The sequence below is a fragment of the Sorex fumeus genome, unplaced genomic scaffold, assembly GCF_029834395.1.
Source record: "Sorex fumeus unplaced genomic scaffold, SorFum_2.1 ptg000002l, whole genome shotgun sequence".
Lineage (NCBI taxonomy): Eukaryota > Metazoa > Chordata > Mammalia > Eulipotyphla > Soricidae > Sorex > Sorex fumeus.
In genome coordinates, this window is record NW_026606059.1 from 74622837 (window position 1) to 74643252 (window position 20416).

Here is a 20416-nt window from a genome sequence, read left to right on the forward strand (position 1 = left end):
CCAGCCCCTGGAGAAATAAAAAGAAAATAAAAGAAAATAAAACCAATAAAAAATGTTTTTGTCCTTTGTTTTTTGGAGTGGGGGGTCGTGTGAATATTCAGGGTTCACAGGACTTACTCCTGGCTCTGTGTTCAGGGATCACACCAGGCGGGACTGGGAACTATAAGAAGACTTGGGTAGGCCACATGCAAGGCAAGCAGCCTGCCCACTTACTATCTCTCTCTTTCTGGCCGCCAAAACTATCAAACAACAAACACATACTTTGGGAATTTATGGCGCTACTTTGCAAAACCACATGCTTTCTTAATTCATTGGTAAATAGGTTTTGTTTGTTTTTATCCATTCATGAGGGAAGACTTAGAAGATATTTACTTTTGAAAGGCTTAAAAATGTTTGTATTCAAACGCATGGTCTTTCCAGATGACATTCTAAATGATAAAAGAGTGATCTGCAAAAGGAGAGGCCCTTCGCACTCCATCCTTGTTGAACAGTTATAGCTCATCCGGTGCAAGAAAAACCATATATATATATAAAATATATAAATATATATTTTAATATATTTTATATTATATTTATATATTTTATATTATAAAACCTATATATCATAAAATATATATTTTATAATACAGAGAAACAGGGCAGGAGAAGGTGACTCTTACCAATGACTATATATACACAGAAGTAAAAATCTCATTTCTCTTTTAATTGAATATTTCACTTCTTCACCTATGTCTCTTCCTCAACCCACTGCAATAACACTTCACTTACTGAAATGAACTATGGATGTTTATCTATAAAAACGGTATATCCTAGGAATTATCTGTATCACTAAAGATGAGCTTATCAAGTCAAAATAATATTGATTAGGTAGAAGGTACAATGTACTTTTGGAATGGGAGATTTTATTCTAACATAGGTATCCTAAAGCCTAAAATGGCTGTCTTTTACAGATGGAAATCATTTGTCTCTCTTCTCCTTTAGAAGAAGTCTTTGCCACAAGCGTTCCTTTTAAGTCATCACTATCACTTAGGGTCTATATGTATCTTCCTAAGCGGGACACAGTCTCTATCAGTGGGAGTGAAGCCACCGTTTAAGTGGAGGGAGGAATCTGGGAGCTCTTGATTCATCTACATCATTTTTCTTTCTTTCTATATCTTCCTTGCCTATCGCCCTCTGTCATTCTACTGGTCAAGCACGATGCTTGTAGGCTACCTTGACCTCTATGCAGCCCCCTGACTTCTATCTGTATCACACGGGTACCTTAGTCAGTATATTCCAAGTTTAAATTCTTTGTGCAGTGTGGGTCCTCTCTCGAATATTTCATGCCTTTGAGGGAGGTGGGATAGACAGGCTGCTGCTGCAACCTCAGGCTTTTTCATTTCCTTGATTTCTGTTGTTAATATTCACTTTGGTTTCTCCAAATTTAGGCATTTCAAGGAAAATGTGAAAGCTGCTCTTGATTACCTTTGTAATAACTAGTTATGGAAATAATGCAGAATTCTGAATGCATGTCTCAGTACCTAAAAGGAACTGGTAAATGTTACTTAAGTGCTACAGGTTGCTTTTTATAACTGGTTGTCTGACTAAGTAGATTCATATAAATCTAAACCAATTCCAAAGTATTCTAGGTGAACGAAGAAGAACCTAATCCTACCTAGGATTTTTGTTTCATTACTGATAAGTGAAAAGTAGCTATAACAAAACAAGATATAATTAAACTAAGACCAGGCCCAACTATCCAGGTGCAATAAAACTGCAATGGAGTAAAAATACCACTCTTACATGGGTAAGGATTCCTTTATTTTGCTATCCAAAATTTCTTTGTACATTGCAGCTGACATCACCTCTTCCATTGGACACATGATGCCATAGTCCTCACAGCCATTCTCTTGAACCAAGGGGTCAGTTTTATGTGGATCAAACATAATGTTATTTGGTGTAACTAGCAGCACACCACTGACTGTGCCCTAAGGTGAGAAAAGAAAATAACATTTAATGTTCAAATATTTCAAAAAGTTTTCTGGCTATTGTTAGTAACTTTTTCCTGATGCCATGATATCCACTATGTCGAGAACTACCATATTCAAGCACTGCATTCTCATGAAAAAGTTTTTTAACAAAACCCAAACTTTCTCAGTGCAAGTTCTTCTCTTGGTAGAGGTAAATACAAAGAACATTATAGTCACTCTAAGACAATCAAATCAAGAATTACACCTGGCAGACTCAGTAAGAAAATGGGTCATATCAGGAACTGTGGTTTAAGAAGGGATGTAAAGTTTGGGAAGGCGTGAGTTATATTTACATTAATTTTCAACTTCTTCCTGTGATTTCCCTCCTTACAGATACCATATAAAATTTCCTGAATGTAAAGCAAGTTTCATAAAGTCTGTGTTGATAATCCAACCCACTGTGAAAGGGAAATATTATAATCTATTTTAAATATGTTTTTTCTAAAATTAATCTGTCTTTATCTGATTGCACTTCTATTTGATTTTGGGCAAGTTAAGCCTCTGGGCCTCTGTTTCTTTATCTGTAAAATTTGTTAGACAAGATGACCTTTAGTTTAGAAACAGTAATATTAATGTAATCATGAAGTGATTAAATGTTACATATATTTATACAAATAAACATTTCTGAAGATTCCACAGCTTTCATTTTACAGATAATGAAACCCACACTAAGCAAAGTCTACTCACAATAGTTATTAATTATTGAAACCTTTGTGTGTATATTATCTATAGGTCATTGTTCATTTGATTTTCACTTAGTTCTGAATTAAACATATAGATGGAAATAAAGGTTGAGATGTTAAATAACTTGCCCTTAATAATAAATAATATAGTTAATAAGTGGTAGAACCAAGATTCAAAACCCAGGTATATTTTTACTATAATTCACAGCTAAGTAACAATACTCATTCCATATCTACTGTCAAATATCCTCTATTCTCACTGAACTCCCCCTCTATTATATTATGTGAAATGTAAAAGAGTCCAACAGCGTTCTAAAAATAACCAAATTAATACTTCAAAGTTCTCTTCATCTTTTTCTCTGAAGCTACAGACAAGGAAACTTAGCTACCGATTCAGCTGGTATCATACCCTCCTAAGTCCATAGTCAGCTCTGTAAATTTACCTGGTTTAATTTTAGGAATATAAAACATTTGTATTTATGTTTCACACAACAAACAGAGTCAGTGAGAGATGGCAAAAGGTGTAGGGACATTTATATTGCTAAGAGTAAGACAAGAAACAGATAAATAGAGTAGAGCGTATACAGTGTGAAATACCACAAAAACTTATCTTTAATACCTTTATACATTTCAATAAATTCAGATTAATTGATAAATGAGTCTTTAAAAATTAGTAAGATGGGGCTGGAGCGATAGCACAGCGGGTAGGGCTTTTGCCTTGCACGCGGCCGACCCGGGGTTCGATTCCCAGGATCCCATATGGTCCCCTGAGTACTGCCAGGGGTAATTCCTGCGCGCAGAGCCAGGAGTGACACCTGCGCACCTGTGCATTGCCGGGTGTGACCCAAAAAGCAAAGAAAAAAAAATTGGAAGAATTAAGAAAAGCAAACTTCAGGTCACTCGTTTCTATAAATTTCAACTAAGCACTAGTTTTCAATGCTAATCCTTTGATTCACTGAGATTACAAATATCTTGAACTTTAAAATATTGTCACAAAAAATATTTTCACAAAGAATGATTACTAGGTATATAAAAGATCTATGTATTAGATACTTTTAATTGCTATGTATATTTATGTTATAATCTTAGCAGTATAATTTTAGAAATAATTTGAAAAGCCCCTCAAAAAGATGCTTCTGCTTCTCAGATTAGAAGTGTCTTCAGGCCATATTAAGACTATCTGATCTGCTGTTATTTTCGATCAAGGCACTCGAGCGGCTAGTAATTAAAAGCTGAATTGAAAGTTCTATGCCACCTTTCCTTTCTACGTTACCATTATTTCTGTTAACTGGAAATCTCTTAAGTCAACATAGTTGACCATGAAAAACTATTTCAACATAAAATTCAAAAAATGTATTAAAGCAACTTCTGAAACTCATGATAACATAAATTCAGACAAAGCATTTGTATTTTATTATTTGTTAAATCTCTCATGAATTTGTGTATATTATTAGGAATAAGAGCATTTTGTAAGAGCTTTCCAATTAGAGAATCCTCTTAATCTCCATGACCTTCATTAAATTCAAGCAAATATTTCTCTTTAAGAATGAATTCTAACACTGTACATGCAGCTAATTAGTCTTCTAAGAAATTGTTTCTGTTAAGAAAAATGTTTATTCATAAAATAAAGTTGCCATTTATATTACAGTACTTCTGCAAACACTAAAGGCTATGATTTGGTATTTCATTTTAACCAAGAGAAAAGTTTTAAAATATTTTTCCTTTTATCTCATTACAATGTAATAACTACAATTACTGTTGATATTATATTATTTTAAAATAATAGGTTATTACCTATTTACCTATTTACTATAATCAACCTGTAGGTAGATTGTGAGAAATTACAAGAAAGCATTTCTTCCTGCTTAGTTTTATTCATGCATTAGAATGAACAGAAGCAGGTTTTAGCAACAACAACAACAAAAAAATATGTTCCAGTAAAAGCCAACAAAAAAAATATGTTCTGCAAAAATCAGGTTTCAAGTCATTCTTAACCCTGCCTTTGATTTTGTATTTTCCTTGACTGCTAAATAAAATTTTCATTCAAAATGATTAAAACGGAACTTCTTTCAGTCAAGAATTAACTGTGTCTAAAACTATCTGTGTACATATGTGTGATGTGTACATGAGCGCATATGTTTGTATTTATAAGTAAAAAGGCTAGATGCCTCATGTATGTGTATATACACCAGTACAGAAAATAACTTTTTCAGACATTGGAATGCCATGCAGTGACACCTGAATATGGAGGAAATCAAAACAATTAAGATAAAATCATCAATTGCCCCAAATACTGAAAGGAGAGTTTCTAGGTTAAATACTCAAAGGAGAATTTCTAGGCTACAAATAGAAAACGAAAAGATAGATAAAAACTCTCCAGTAGAGCAAACCTAAAAAGCTCCTTTTACAAGCTTCCTGTTAAGTACTGATTATTACCTATGTTTATGGCAAATGTCTAAGAATCATGAAAAAAGCATTCGGAAGAGCAAGGAAAACAAATGCAGAATCCACAAAGCCAGGAACAGCTGGTATTCTTATTATCCAGAAACAAAAAAAATCTCATAATTTACAGAATCTCCAAAATATCTGGAGGTATTATTATTCTAGTAAAAGGAGAAAAACTAGGTGTACATGTAAAGCAGCTTGGATCCTAACAACATCATCACTGAGAGGATTAAGCAGTTTCTAAGAAATAACTGTGTCATGGGGGACAAAAAAAGGTAAAAGCTATGTACAGAGTTATAAAATACAGAGCACTGCCCCCACCGTAAAAAAAAAAAAAAGTCAACTAGTTATATGAGATCCAACTGCAAACTACAATATCTCATACAGTAAACTAGAATGGTACAATAAAAAGAGACCCACAAGAATAAGAAAAATCTATTAATCTGCACACAGATACAGAAGTGAGAGAAAAAAGAATTGGCTGGGAAATATAACTATACTCTATAACAAGAATATAGAAGTTTTGTGCATTGTGAGTAGGTGCCTAAGTATATAAAAATTAAACACATTACAGAAAATTAATTGCAAATACTCCATGGTAGAAAACAAAACATCATTCTGAAATGAACTTAAAAGATGCATCAATTAAAATTGTCCAAAATTAAAGGAGGGAAACAAAAGGAATCGGGTATTAGTGATTAATGAAACACAACACCAATCAGTGTAAACTATTCTTAACTGGAGTTTCTCACAAATGAGATAGTGAGAAAATATATTTGAAGGAATTATCACCAAAATTTTCTAAACTTGATGAAAACTATGCATTCACAGATCCAACAGTATGGATAAACCACAAGCAAAACAAAGATGAAAAAGACATCAGACACATCATAATGAAAGTGTTTATTATTAGTGATGAAGAGACCAACTTTGTACAACCAAAGGGAAAAAACTAATAGGCACATAACAGATGACATAAAAGAGAAGACCTGCTTCAGAAATGGTGTGAGTCAGAAAACAGGGGTGGGCCAGGAAACAACTGTAAAACTCTGAAAGAAAAGAAACTCCTGTCAACCTACAATTCTACATGTAGGAAAAATACCTTTCAAAAACAGGACATGCCAAAGATACACACAGCAAAAAGGCACATAAAATGATGCTCAGTACTTGAAGTCTTTGGGGAAACACAAATTCAACAATGGCTTATCTCTAAAGACCTACCGAGCATGGCTAAAATGTAAATAAATGACAGCCCTATATGCTGGCCAGATTGCATGTTCACAGCAATCCTCTATTTATTCAGATAAATGAGATAAAAAGATACAGTACTTTCGAAGTTTTGTTGTTTCTTACAGAATTAAGTATAGTCATACCAGAGATATAGCAATCACCTAATTTTTTACTCATTAATTACTAAAATGAGGTTAAAAACTTAACCTATACAAATCCTGCACATGAATGTTTATGCATTCTGAAAGGGCCATGGCCCTTTCAAAAAATTTTGGTGATATTCCAACCAAGATACCTTCAGTGAACAGATAAGATTGTTATTTCAGTTAGAAGCATTATTCAGCAATAAAAAGTTGTTAAGTTACAGAAAGACCTGGATATCCTTTTTATATACACACTATGGCCCTAATGTATGATCTCAACTATATGACACCCTGAAAAAGACCAAACAGCAAAACATTTAACAAGAAAAAGGTGAGAACTTCCTGGGGATCTGTGGGATGCTGATACTGGCAGAGGGCATAGAGGGTTTCTGGGCAGTGAAAATATTTCACGTGACACACTGATATTGGTTATATGTCATTATTCATTTTTCAAAGTCCAAAACTGCCCTGCAAAAAGAATGGAAATCCATTTTAACTATAAAAACATATGTTAAGAGTGAAAAAGATAAACCTGAAAATACTAACCAAAAGAAAGCTGAAGGAACAATTTAGTATCCATGAAAATATATATTATAGCAAAGAATATGGCTAAAAGAGGGATTTCTAATAATGAGATTAAGTCAATTCAGCAGAAAAAAAGAGAGCCATAAATATTTTTACAACAGCAATTTCAATATATCAAAACAAAAAAGAATACAACTTTGAAAGGAGACTTGGAGAAGCCCACAATTCTAATGAAAGATTTCACTTTACTGTTTCCCACTAATTAAGTCTTTAAAATATTGGTAACAGCAGTATTTGTATTCCATTGCCTTTAGTAATTTCAACAGATTATTATATTATAATAGGAATATTCCTAAACATGTAGAAATAAAACTAGAAATCAGCAACAAAAGCCAACCAGTAAACCCCCAATTGCTTGAAAACAAACCAAAGCATTATAAACTTTTTTTATCTTTAATTTCTTTTTTTTTTTTTTTTTGGTTTTAGGGTCACACTTAGCAATGCTCAGGGGTTACTCCTGGCTTTGTATTTAGGAATTACTCCTGATGGGGCTCTTGGGGACCCATCATGTAGGATGCTAGGGATGGAACTGGGGTAGGTTGTGGGAAAGAAAACGATACATTGTAATCATCTCCCTGGGCCCAAACTAAAGCACTCTTAAATATCCCCTGGGCCAAAGGAAGAAAAAAAATAGAAAGTACTGTGAACTGAATAAAAACATACCATCAAGAATATGGGATGTAGATAGAATAGTACCTGGGGAAACTGTGTAGTGCTAAGCACCTGTACATTCAAGCACTCACAATGTTTTAATTATGACTATAAAATAAGTATCCTGACTTCTACCAATCACATTACAGTTACTTTCAAAGTGATGCTTGGAGCTTATTTCCCAAGTTAGTTCTACTTTACTCCATTTGCTTTCCTGACTAGAAGTTTTTGCTTTAGAAAAGCCGCAAGGTAGGATAAGGGAAAGAGATTTAAACTGGTTTAGATTCTGACCATCACAAAAAAACTTTAAACACCTTAAAAACTTTTGAACCTTTCCTGATTTTTTTCCTTATGAGGAAAGAACAAATCATGTGTTTCACAACATTATTCTAAACTAATACAATTATTCAAATCCCTCTATTGGTTTCTAGCATATAGTGGGTATTCAATAAAGAACAGTCGAGTCTGTTCAATAAAGAACAGGGCCCCTCCCTTTTGCCTTCTATATTTTAAGCCCAGAAGTAGTCTAGTAGCTTTTTTTTTATTTTATCAGCTTTAAAAAAATATTCTATCACGAGCAAATCAACAGTATACCATTGTTCTAAATTTACTTATATCCAATTATCTGTAACAGATCACCATACTAAGACCAAGGCCTACACTAACCTAAACTAACAGTTCTGCCAATATTTTTCTCTCAAATATCCAAGCACTTGCTGATGTTGATGACTTAAAATGAAAATGTCAAGCTATTGTATTTTAGTACTAGACGGCATTACATTTTCTCTGGAGTGTTATTTATTACCTTCCCACTGGTAACATATTTGCAATTAATTTTAAGAAACTTTTCAGTAAATGCTTCTTCCTCCTCAGATGTTGAAGATACTACTCGTGCAGGTCGAGTGCCAGTTACAGCAGATGCAGGAGTTACTTCTTTTGGCTGGACTACATCAGGATTCTTTAAGAGAAAGAAAGAAAAGCACTTTGGAGAGCTAAATAATAAAAAACGCATTTATATAAAAGTCAAATGAACAGCGTCCCTTAAAACATACTGCTTTTTCTCATCACATTCCAGAGATCAGTCCAAAAAGTTTTACATGTATAGGGAAGGTATAATCCAAATTTGTTTTAATGTACAGGGAATAGTGTCACTTTTTTTCCCATATTCAGTAAGAATCTCTAAAACAGCTTAACTTTATATATGGTGAAAACTATATGCCCTGCACTCTCAAAATCGATCTCTCTCTCTCTCTCTCCCCCGGACACCCCGAATGAAATAAAGGACACATTAGGTGAAAAACATGTCTATGCTACCTATAAATTCAGCAGAACCCATTCACTGGAAGATTCTTTCGAGAGTCTTAGGCTAGAAAGAGTTTATAAATACATTAATATCAAGTATTAATTATTTAGATCACAGGGTCTTAATATTTTTTTTGTCATGGCTAGTGAGTGAAGCCTATGGGCTTGTACCTCAGAACATTTTTGAATACTTACCAAAACAAAACAATCGTTAAAAACAAGTTACATTTAATCAAAATTATCAAAATATTTCATTGGAATATACTTATATATTAATACATTAAAAAGAAAGACCCAGTGTTAGCTCTGGTAAGTATTATCATAAGAATCATCCCATGTAGAGTATTTTGGGTCATATTTGAGATCAGTGGTGTCAATGCTGGTTCAAAGGTCCAGCAACTCCCTTGTTTATTCTATGGGCTCCTTCTCTTCATAAACAATACAAAATAACAAAGTACATTTTTACATAGGAGGAGGTCAGTCCTTGATGCTCTCTTGAACTGCAGCACTCTCTTACTTTTGAAATTATGTCTTTCAACAAAACCAATTTATAGGCGGATTTGGGTTAAAGCCAAGAGGCCAGGAAGGCCCCACAGATTTGTAGTCATGTTACAACTGAGTCTTTTAGAAACAGTTTACACAACTGTGCATATTTTTGAGGTCGAATGTCACCAGGCCCCAAGTCCAACCAAGGTACCGATAGGACTCCAGCCTCCGCCCCTGCCCCCTCGGGACCGCTCACTCCCTGCCCTCAGTCCCAGAGCCTGTTCACCACCTTGCTTTGCTTCTCCATTTCCTTCTCCATTTTCCTCAGAGGGGAAAGACCATCCGCTATGTCTCCCTCCACAATTGCTGTCTGGCCTTCTATAACGCTCCTTTAGGATTCCAAGCAGGGTATATTAACCCAAGGTGGAACTGCCTGCCTGTGTCATTTTCCTGAATGAGTAGATGTCTTTAAGTCCCATCGGAAAATGGCATGGCTCTGATGAAAAAGATATTCTTACATCATCTGGCCAGGCACAACCTGTCATAAGAACATGACTTCTTTTCACATCAAGATAAAGGTAAACAAAATTTGTTCTTTTCCTGTGACTGCAATCTCATATATATATATATATATATATATATATATGTATACACACATATGCAGATATATATGTATTAATATATGATATTCGACAAGATTTGGAAAGGACTTCTTTTTCTCCTTCTCTGACACAAATTTACAAATATAAAGATATAGAAGTCATGGCCCCCCCCCCAAAAAATTCATGGCTAATGAGAAAAATAGTTATCAACAAACTTACACTCTCCACTTTATAAAGTAAAACTATTGTGTTACCAGAAACTAAAAATGCCTAGTTTGTCAGCAAATTACAAGAATAATTTGTGGTATTGTTACCAGTTTGTCACTGATAATCCTAAACTCTGAGTGCAAATTGAGGCAAAGAAAAATGTCTCCTAAAGTCATCAAAGCATCAGAAAAGGATACCCCACAGGAGCCCGCCTTTAAATGGATAAAATCTTTACATAGAAACACACTAATTTGGCCATAATGAAATGGGAAAAATATGGTTAGCATTAATTTACATAAAAGGGCACAAAAACAATTTCAGAAAAATTTTAATAAAAATCATTTAAGCATGGTTATTTAAAATTCATTTGAAAAATTAACTTAAAAAGAACATTCGTTTCCTAAATGCTAAACAAAATCCCATTATTAGTGATGTTAAATTATCTCAAGAATCACTAACATGACAATAAATCTTTGGAAGAAATCATGTCAAAGATGAACTCACCTAAGAGTTAATGGTTTAAGAGTCTAAACTTGAGTGTGGACTTCCTATCACAAAAGCTTATCCTTCTGAGGAAAACCATTAAATTATATGGTATTTATAGAGCTGATGAGTATCTTTGAGCCAACAGTACCTATCAATAGTAAGTCAATTCAAGCTATCTAATTAAGAATGCTTCACTTTGAAAAATGTAATTTACAAAATCAAGCAACAAAATTAAAAGGTAAAATTTCAATTTAACCACAATCAAAGTGGAAAAAAAAAAGCAGCAATCACTGCTAGTGATGTTTTTCTGGAGCAATCTTTGGAAAGCAGAGAAACTTACAGTGGTCTTATCAATTTCAGCCTCTGATGATGTTGGTGACAGAGGGCTCACGGGACTCAGAGATGGTGAGCTCTCAACACTGGACACATAGTCAGGATCGGGGACATATAAGACCTGAAAGAAAAGGTTCACACAGATTCAGTCACACCAAAATGTTAATAATCAGATGATGTCTCACATTAAAATGTGTGTTAACGTGATGGTTCTAGTAAGGTTAAAAAAACTTAATTGTGACAAGTTTGATTATAGGGTATTCCTTTTAAAGGACAATTTGGCAACAGAGAGCAAAATTAAAATGTACATTACATCAGCTGCATAATCAATTTTCCTAGGAGTTTACCCTATAGAAATGACTGCACATAAAGGAAAGGGGTTAAAAAAGTGCTCACTTCAACAAAGCAAGTGGGTGAAAATACTTGAAAGCTTACTGTGTCTAAACTATAATTTATCGTACAGTGTAACTCTTATTATACACATGATAGTCTGAGATCAAACTGCTTAAATAGAACTTTTTCCATGGGTCACAGATTTTTTTAAGTATTACTTGTAGCTATGACTTCTTCTGGCAAAGGAAATTAGATGACTGGGACATAATACGTTTTAAAAATGTTTGGACTTTTCCATGGATATGTGCTACCTTAATATTCTTAAAAGTCCCTTAAGAATATCTGTAAAAAGTTCATAATTATTTAAAATATGTATTAAGAAAAGAATCATGGATATAAGTATCAGTTAGTTTTCTTTTCAAAAGTGGTATAAGCCTGGCCAAAGTAGTCATAGATTATTCCTCTCAAATTTTCTGTATTATTAATAATGCTGCAAAGAAAACTTTCCATTTTACTATTAAACACAATACATGAAAAAAGATACCTGTCCAGTAACAACTGCTCGGGAGAATAACTTATTTAATTGAACAAGTTCGTTGGGTGTTGTATCAAATTTCAATGCTATACTATTCAAAGAATCCCTTGATTCAACCTGTTTGAAAGGAAAAAAAAAAGTATTATTTCAATCCACTAAAGTAGAAAAACTAAGCTTTGAGGTTTAATTATTAAAGTATACATAAACCAATCTCACATGTAATATCAAATAAAATGCGTTGCCTGGAAGACAAAATTTGTTTTGTTAGCAAATATTGTTAATAAAGAGTTTCAACCTATTATGGTATCAAATACGTAATTTATAATAACAACACATTACATGTGAGCCTACAGTTTATGCAATTTCACAATATAACATGTAATTACAAAAACCATAATTTATATTCTACAAAAGCTTTACAACTATTCTATATTCCTTTAAATGGTTTCTAAAACATAACTACCAGAAACATACTGATTTCATTTTACCAAAGGGTGTCTATTTTTGGTTGTTTTTTGGGGCATGCAGGACATACCTAACAATGCTCAGAACTTAACTCTGGTTCTGTACATACATTTTTATTATTTTAACTTTAAATAAAATATGGTGTAGGAGGTCTGGAAATACACTGAAGCCAGACTACAAATATCTTAGGGAACCTGTGAGTATGTTGTCATATTAAAAGTCTTATTCTGAAAGGAAAAGGAAAATACTTATTTTTCTAAATACAGAACCATGTTATATATTTTTATAGACATTAAAAAGATTTTACAAATGTTACATAAAGATCTCACAAATCTAAAAATAAAGGACAACATCATATTAATTTGAGAATGCAGGCCCGAGAAATAGTCCATTGGAATCAGCACTGAAAAGTGCACTGGAAGCAGCCAACACTGGTCTGAGTCCCAGTATCACATATGATCCCTGAATCCACCAGGAGTGATCCCTGAGCAGGCTGCCAGAAGGAAGCCCTGAGCGCACTAGATGTGGCCAGAAAACAAATGTTGCTGGGGATATGGCTCAGTGCCAGGGTGCAAGAGTCAGAGTCAACATGGGTGAGACCCTAGGTTTGCTCCCCTAAACCCCCTCCTCACATACATAAATACATTAAGAAAGGTAGACAGATTAATTTGGCATAAGGAATAAACAAATGATTAAAAAATAAAAGTCAAATTCAAATAAAGACCTGCAAAGGATGTTCTGTAACTTTTATGATCAATACTCCACTATCTCATTCTAAAAGCACTGAACATATGAAGAGACAATAGTTTCTTTCAATTTTGGTTACTCTTCTCCTCAAATAACACTTCTTAAATTTACATTTAATTTGGCTATAGACACAGCGGTAGGGCGTTCGCCTTACACGCGGCCAACATGGCCGACCCGAGTTCGATTCCTCCGCCCCTCTCGGAGAGCCCGGCAAGCTACCGAGAGTATTCGATATGCCAGACACAGTAACAACAAAGTCTCCAATGGAGACGTTACTGGGCCCGCTCGAGCAAATCGACGATCAACGGGAGGGCCTTTACCTTTACCTATAGACTACAGGTACATCATTTTGCAAAATGATAATTAAGACTTCTTGATTTCTCAATCATGGGGAGAAGCACTTAATTTATGATTATAATACGATTTAAACTGAGATTTTTTGATACTGATAAATACAATTCTATCTTAAATTATTTGGCTTCTGCTGATTAAAAATTTGTTAAGAAACTCACATTGTAAGACAGAGAGCTAGTATAAAAGGTAAGGTGCTTGCTTTGCATGAGACAGGCCTCATTTAGATACCCAGCATCACATATGATCCCTTGGACACCAACAAGAATGACCCTTTAACCATAGAGCCAGGAGTATGCTCCACGCACCTGGTATGTCTCTCAAAAATAAACTCAAATTGTCTATTACAGAATGTCTGTACGTGTGTGTATGCACATATTACAGTAAGGTTGTAATTTTCTCAATTTGAAGGATTCATGGAAAATAAATAAGATTCCAGTCAAGGCTGTAGAATTTCATGAGATACTGAATTGTTTTAAATTGCTACATAGCTTCTTAATAATACATAAGAAAACCACCCCCCGAAAAAAAAAGAACTCCCACAAAACTAACTTCAGTTAAAATAACTGTTGTTTAACACAAGTTAACTATCTAAAGAAATAGTGTTTACATTCAACAGATAAGCAGTATACTACAGACTGGAATTGATTTCTTACTTCAGTTTCCCATAGTAACCAGAAATGGAAAATGCTGAATGCAGGGATGTTTGACAGTCATTTCAAGAACACATTAAAAAGCCATATTTTCAGAGCAAAATAACTACATCTATAAGTCAGTACAAAATGAGTTTATTCTGCAAGATATTTCTTAATTCTTATAGCAACCTATTTCTTAATTCTTCTGTCACTACCATTATCATTAGCACTGTAGCACTGTTTTCCCATTGTTCATCAATTTGCTTGAGTGGGCCCAGTAACATCTCCATTGTGAGACTTGTTACTGTGTTTGGCAAATCAAATACGTCACGGGTATCTTGCCAGGATTTGCCATGCAGATGAGATACTCTTGGTAGCTTGCCGGGCTCTCTGAGAGGGGTGGAGGAATCGAACTCGGGTCGGCCGTGTTGGCCGCGTGCAAGGCTCTACCCACTGTGCTATCACTCCAGCCCATCATTAGCCCTACTGGTAAATAATAGTTTTTTAAAAAGCTAGGTATTTTCCTAAAAATCTAATGTCATAAAAATTATAGCATAGGTATTCTGACTCCCAATAAATGATCAACTATACTTTATTTTCTGGAATAATCTTTGCTTTACAATAAAATTTTTTTCAGAAAAAATCAATTAACAACTAAGAAATGAATATTAGTTCATGAAAGTGAAGTACAGACTTACAAGTGCAGTTAAAATCCATGTCTTATTTATAGATAAAAGATCAATTTTTTTAAAGATATAAATATAAGTCTTGTAGAAAGCACATAACTTACAGTATATTCAAGAGTTCCTTTAGGTTTCTGAAAAGACATTCTTCTCCCATCTTTCTTGTCTAGGTTCTTCTTTTGGCCAGTGTCTAAAGAAAAATTAGGCAGAAATCCCATTAAACTCATTTCCTTTTTTTGAACAATGTCGACGATTACTAGAGATCATTGACCAGATAACCTAATCCATCACAATTTTTTGTTCAAGGTTCTCTGCTCCAAAAGAGTTCTGAATTAAACCCCCCAGATTTAGTGACACTTAACCTATGACAAAAAGCTATGCATATGAAGTGGAACAAGGAAATGTTGGGAAAAGTGGATGGTCACAGGTGAAAAATGAAATCAGAACCAAACATCACATCATTCACAAAATTAAATTCAAAGTGGATTATAAACATCAAGATTAGAACAGACACTACAAGATACATCGAAGAAAACATCAGTAGAACTCTTAAGGAAATTGACAAGAGTTTTCAATGAGATATCCACAGTGGCAAAGACAACAATAACAAGAATAAACAGGACTACATCAAATTATGATTTTCACACAGCAAAAGAAAAACTCAACCTATTAATAAAAGGCACCCTACAGAATGAGAGAAAATACTTGCACATGATACCTTAAAGAGCTGATAATCAAGAACTATAAAGTACTCACAAAACTTAAAAGCAACAACTAAAACAAAATGAAACAAAAAACAAACCAAGGACTCTATCCACAGATGGGGCAAAGGTGTTGAACATACACTCCAAAGACATATGAAAAAGGTATATAAAAAAGTGCTCATTTGGAGCCAGAGGGATAGTAGAGTGGGTAGGATGTTTGCCTTGCACACGGCCAACCCAGGTTCAATCCCCAGCATCCCATATGGTCCCCCAAGCACCGCCAGGAGTAATACCTGAGTGCAGAGCCAGGAGTAACCCCTGAACATCACCAGGTGTGACCCAAAAAGGAAAAAAGAAAAAAGAAAGAAAGAAGTTCACCATTACTCAGGAAAAACAAATCAAAACAAGACTGAGAGATGTCACACAATAGCACAGATCAGTGTTAGAGGGGTCGGGTGAGATAAGAGCCCTCCTCCACTGCTGGTGGAATGTATTCTGGCTCAGCTTCTCTGGAAAGCAATATGGCAGTCTCTACCAAAATAATAGGACTATAACTCCCCAGTCAGCTAGCAATACACCACCTCTTGGCATCAATCTCTAACACAAACCAACCAAAAAAACCCCAATTAATTCAAAGGATATATGCATACCTATCTTCACCACAGCATTTAATACCCAAGACTTAGAAACAATCAAAATGCTCAACTGCAAATGAATGGATCAAGTTGTGGCATATATACACACAACGGAATATAATTTTGATGCAACATGAATAGAAAGAGAAGACTCAAGCTCAGTGAAGTTGGAAGGAAAGGAATAGATACCGAATCATCTCTCTCATATGTGGGACTTAAGATACATAGCAAGGTAGCAATAAAGGGGAAAAGGCGATACACAGAAGTCCGTGGGGGTAAGGGCTAAAAGGGAGGGGAGTTTTGTAATCATTACTAACAGATTATTGTAAATCACAGAACCTCAATTTTTAAAAAGTTATTAAAAGGGACGGGGGTTATTTCTCCTCCCAGCATACATTTGAAATTGACCACTAAGAAACACTATATAAACAAAGTCAATTCACATATAAATGACTATCAAAAGAAATTAAGTTTTAAAAACTAAACCAGGGGTCTCTTCTTTCAATACATCCAACTGGATTACAAACTCAAAAACAATTTAATCTGCGTGGAATTATTTTTATTCAATTCCTAATTTATAAACCCTGAAGTGATTGTTCTCATATATAAACATATTTGGGGATATTTCAATCCAGTTTAAATACCAATTATTTCTCTCTAGCTTATCAAGGCATTTCACTCAAATATCATCAACAGTAGGAGAACCGTTTTCATTTAAAGTTTGCATTTTATATTAGTATTACTTTCTCATTTATACTTCACATAAAGTCCACACTGACTAGAAAAACATCACTCTAACATTTAAAAACTGCTGCATACTGGGTGCTGGAGAAGACAGTACAGTGGGTAATGGGCTTGCCTTGCATGTGCCTGACCTGGGATCAATCCACAGCATCCCATATGGTCCCCCGAGCACCACCGGGAGTAACTCCTGACTGCAGAGCCAGGAGTAACCTCTGAGCATTGCTGGGTGTGAACCAAAAGGCCCAATAAATAAACAAATAAAAGTTAAAAAAAATTATTCATCACCTTGTATGAATCTGCCCTCCAAATTAATTAGTCCCCTGCCCCCAGAAGCTTTTAAAAAACTGTTCAAAAGTCTCCTGATAAACCAGGTCAACTTAAATCTGTTACTACAATATCTTCATCATTTTTTGTTTGATTCCACCTTTCCTATGTTCTTTTCCAAACAGCACATTTGCTTTACTTCATACTGCCTTCAGGTACAGACCAAGGAACTGACCCAAGGTAAGCACTTTGAGTCAACATTCAAAAGCAACAACTTAAACTAGATCTACCACTGTAGCACTGCCCTCCCGTTATCGATTTGCTCAAGCAGGCCCAGTAAAGTCTCCACTGTTAGACTTGTTGTTACTGTGTTTGGCATATTGAATACGTCATGAGTAGCTTGCCAGGCTTTGCTGTGGGGGCGAGATTTTCTTGGTAGCTTGCCAGGCTCTCCGAGAGGGGCAAAGGAACTGAACCAGTCTTGGCAGGGGCTGGCTATGCACAAGGCAAACGCCCTACCACTGTACTAATTCTTATAATTATAATGTTAAAATTCATCAAATATATACAGAATAATGGCTCATTATTATATTTTAAATATTTAAAGGGCTATTAAAAACAAGGGGGGAAATCTTAGATTTAAAAATATGGGCAAAACAGAAAATTAATTCCCAAGAAATAAAAATGGACCTTACATAAAAATATAAGGTACCATTTTTAAACTATCTGACCAAGCAGTAAAGTTCAAAAGCTTAATCATACAATTTTAGACTTCAGAAAGTCTGTGCTTATGATGTTAATTCAATTATTTTATGGAGTGAAATATAATTTTTGTTTACAAGTATATTCTAATTATTCTTTATTGAATTATATATTTTTAAATTTGAAAAAAACGTTATTCTAAAATAAAATCCTAAATAATTTATTTCTAGTCTATGAACAGCAGGGGGAGCCAAAACTTCCCTCATTTTGCAATTTGTTTAAGCAATAAAATACAATTAGAAATTACTCTTAATAATATACATCACTTAAATGATTTTAGCAATAACCATTCATTTACATTTACTTGTTTACATTTACATTTGCTTGCCAAAAATTTTCAAGCTTTATTTCATAATATCCCAAGAGTTTATTAAACATTTAATCATAATGAAGTATAAAATTGCTCTAGTATTTTCCACAGTTCAATTTTGCAGTGCAATCAGAGCAAGAAAACCATATGCCAGCTTTCTACAGTTTAAAGTTTGAAACAAATGGAAAATATTTAATAATTTAAAAGTATACAACTACTTTGTAAAAATTGCTGTTATTAAAAATAGTTCCAACATAAAAAACAATATTAAAACATTCATCCAGAAACAAAGAGTACCAGGGCACAATGACATCAACTGATCACTCTCCTATGTCCCATGGAAATACAGTCACATAACCACAAGAGCTGGAAGTGAACAGTTATCACCTGGCAGAACTCTTTCTGGGGACCTTCAGAATGCCCTCGTCACAGATAACGGCCAGCAATCCATGGCGTACAGTAAACACAGTGGATTACAGCACCTACCCTGCAAGGAGACAGTCACCAAGTTCGAGCTCTCACCTATCCAGGGCCTAAGTGCTCTGCTGTCTGTGCTCCCTGACACCACAGCGATTTCCCGCTTCACTGCAGTCAGGTGTGTGTAAGCAGTACAAAAGCGTGCAACCCCCAGCATGCACTGCAACCAAAAAAGATGTGCAAGAACTGGGGTCAGCAACTGTGGCCACTGGAAAGAGCATGTGAGCAGCACTAGGATAGGGCTGGAGCAGCACTCCACCATTTGCATGCCTCAACTAAGCAGATGCCAGCACGACCTCTACAGAGCATGGGTGCGAGCACAGTGGAAGGAGCAGCTGTGAGCATCGTGGTCAAAAGTGCAAGCACCACAACCTGCCGTGAGATCGCTGGCAAGCACCACTGCTTGTAAGGTTATTTAGTTTTACACTCCCTATTTCTCCTTTCTAAGGAAACCTCTGGGTAATTTCACAGGGGTTAGAACTCTAAGTTGGCCTTTTAGTTTTTTGTTGAGACGTCTACTGCAAATTTTTCAGCAACAGGGGGGAATGAAGAGAGGAGTGTAAGGCATGTAGCTTGGCCTCAGTTTGATCTCTTCTACACTGCATGTGGTCGCCAGAGCACCACAGGGTTGCTTTTGAGCACAGAGTCAGGAACAGCCCCTTAGCACCACTGGGTGTCTCTCCTCCACCCCCAAACCTTAAGGCTACGTCATGGACTATCGAAATATATTTACATTTTTCCATGTTTACTGGGATTTACTTTGATTCACTAGGAGATTGTAGGAATAAAGGTGTGCGATTCTGAATTACTATACACAGATGTCCCAAATTAAGTTATAAGCAGATAATTAACAACAGCAATTCAAGAACTTTCAATTAAAGTTCAATTTCGGTTCTAGAAAGGAATAGGAAAACTGAAAGGGAAAAACAAGCATAGAAAACAATAATAAACAGAGAGGCCCAATTTACTAAGACCCTCCTAACATAATGGAATATTATCATTTTGGTAGTAGGCACTAATAAATCCTCCTACAGAACACACTACAATGAAATCTCTCTTACCGATTCACTTAACCTGCCCTGGCAAAGGAGAATAAGTGGCAAATTTTATGGGGTTTTCAATTTTACTGTATTTTATCTTAAAGCAGCATTCAACAAACAATTCCTTCTCCATGCTCATCTTTCCTTTAATTTAATAACAACTCATATTCCTATTATCTGCTACCCATTATTTGTTCCTGTTCCTCTTTAGATCACCTTCCCTCTATCTACACAAGGATTTTTGTGTGTTGGGGGGGGGGGGGGGGGTTAACAAGAAGAAACACCAGCATCAGCGTTACTTGGGAGCTTATTAAAATCTCGGGTGTCACTCCAAAACTTCTAGATCATGACTAATCTGAACTCACCACACATTTTAGAAGCACTGTTAAGAAATATGCTAAAAAGATGAAATTCAAAGAATAACCGAAGACATAAGCATTCCTATGCAACTACCTGCTCAAGATAACAACGCTAGCAAAACTAACACAACTGTTGTCTGAATTAGTTGCTCTGATATTATATTACTATTACCAAGAATTCTGCATTCCTCTCTGGGAAAGAATATAAAC

The 20416-nt window shown here is 35.0% G+C and overlaps 1 protein-coding gene across 5 annotated transcripts in view; it reads right to left on the reverse strand.

Annotated features, from left to right (window-relative positions):
- OXR1 (oxidation resistance 1) overlaps positions 1–20416 on the reverse strand; it is a 443572-nt gene that overhangs the window by 34599 nt on the left and 388557 nt on the right. For all 5 annotated transcript variants that reach the window (XM_056128833.1, XM_056128624.1, XM_056128686.1 and 2 more), the window contains 5 exons: positions 15019–15101; positions 12040–12147; positions 11170–11283; positions 8552–8704; positions 1783–1967 (listed from right to left, as the gene is read on the reverse strand). In XM_056128833.1, the coding sequence (XP_055984808.1) occupies positions 1783–1967; positions 8552–8704; positions 11170–11283; positions 12040–12147; positions 15019–15101 (643 nt within the window). The remainder of the gene's footprint in view (positions 1–1782; positions 1968–8551; positions 8705–11169; positions 11284–12039; positions 12148–15018; positions 15102–20416) is intronic.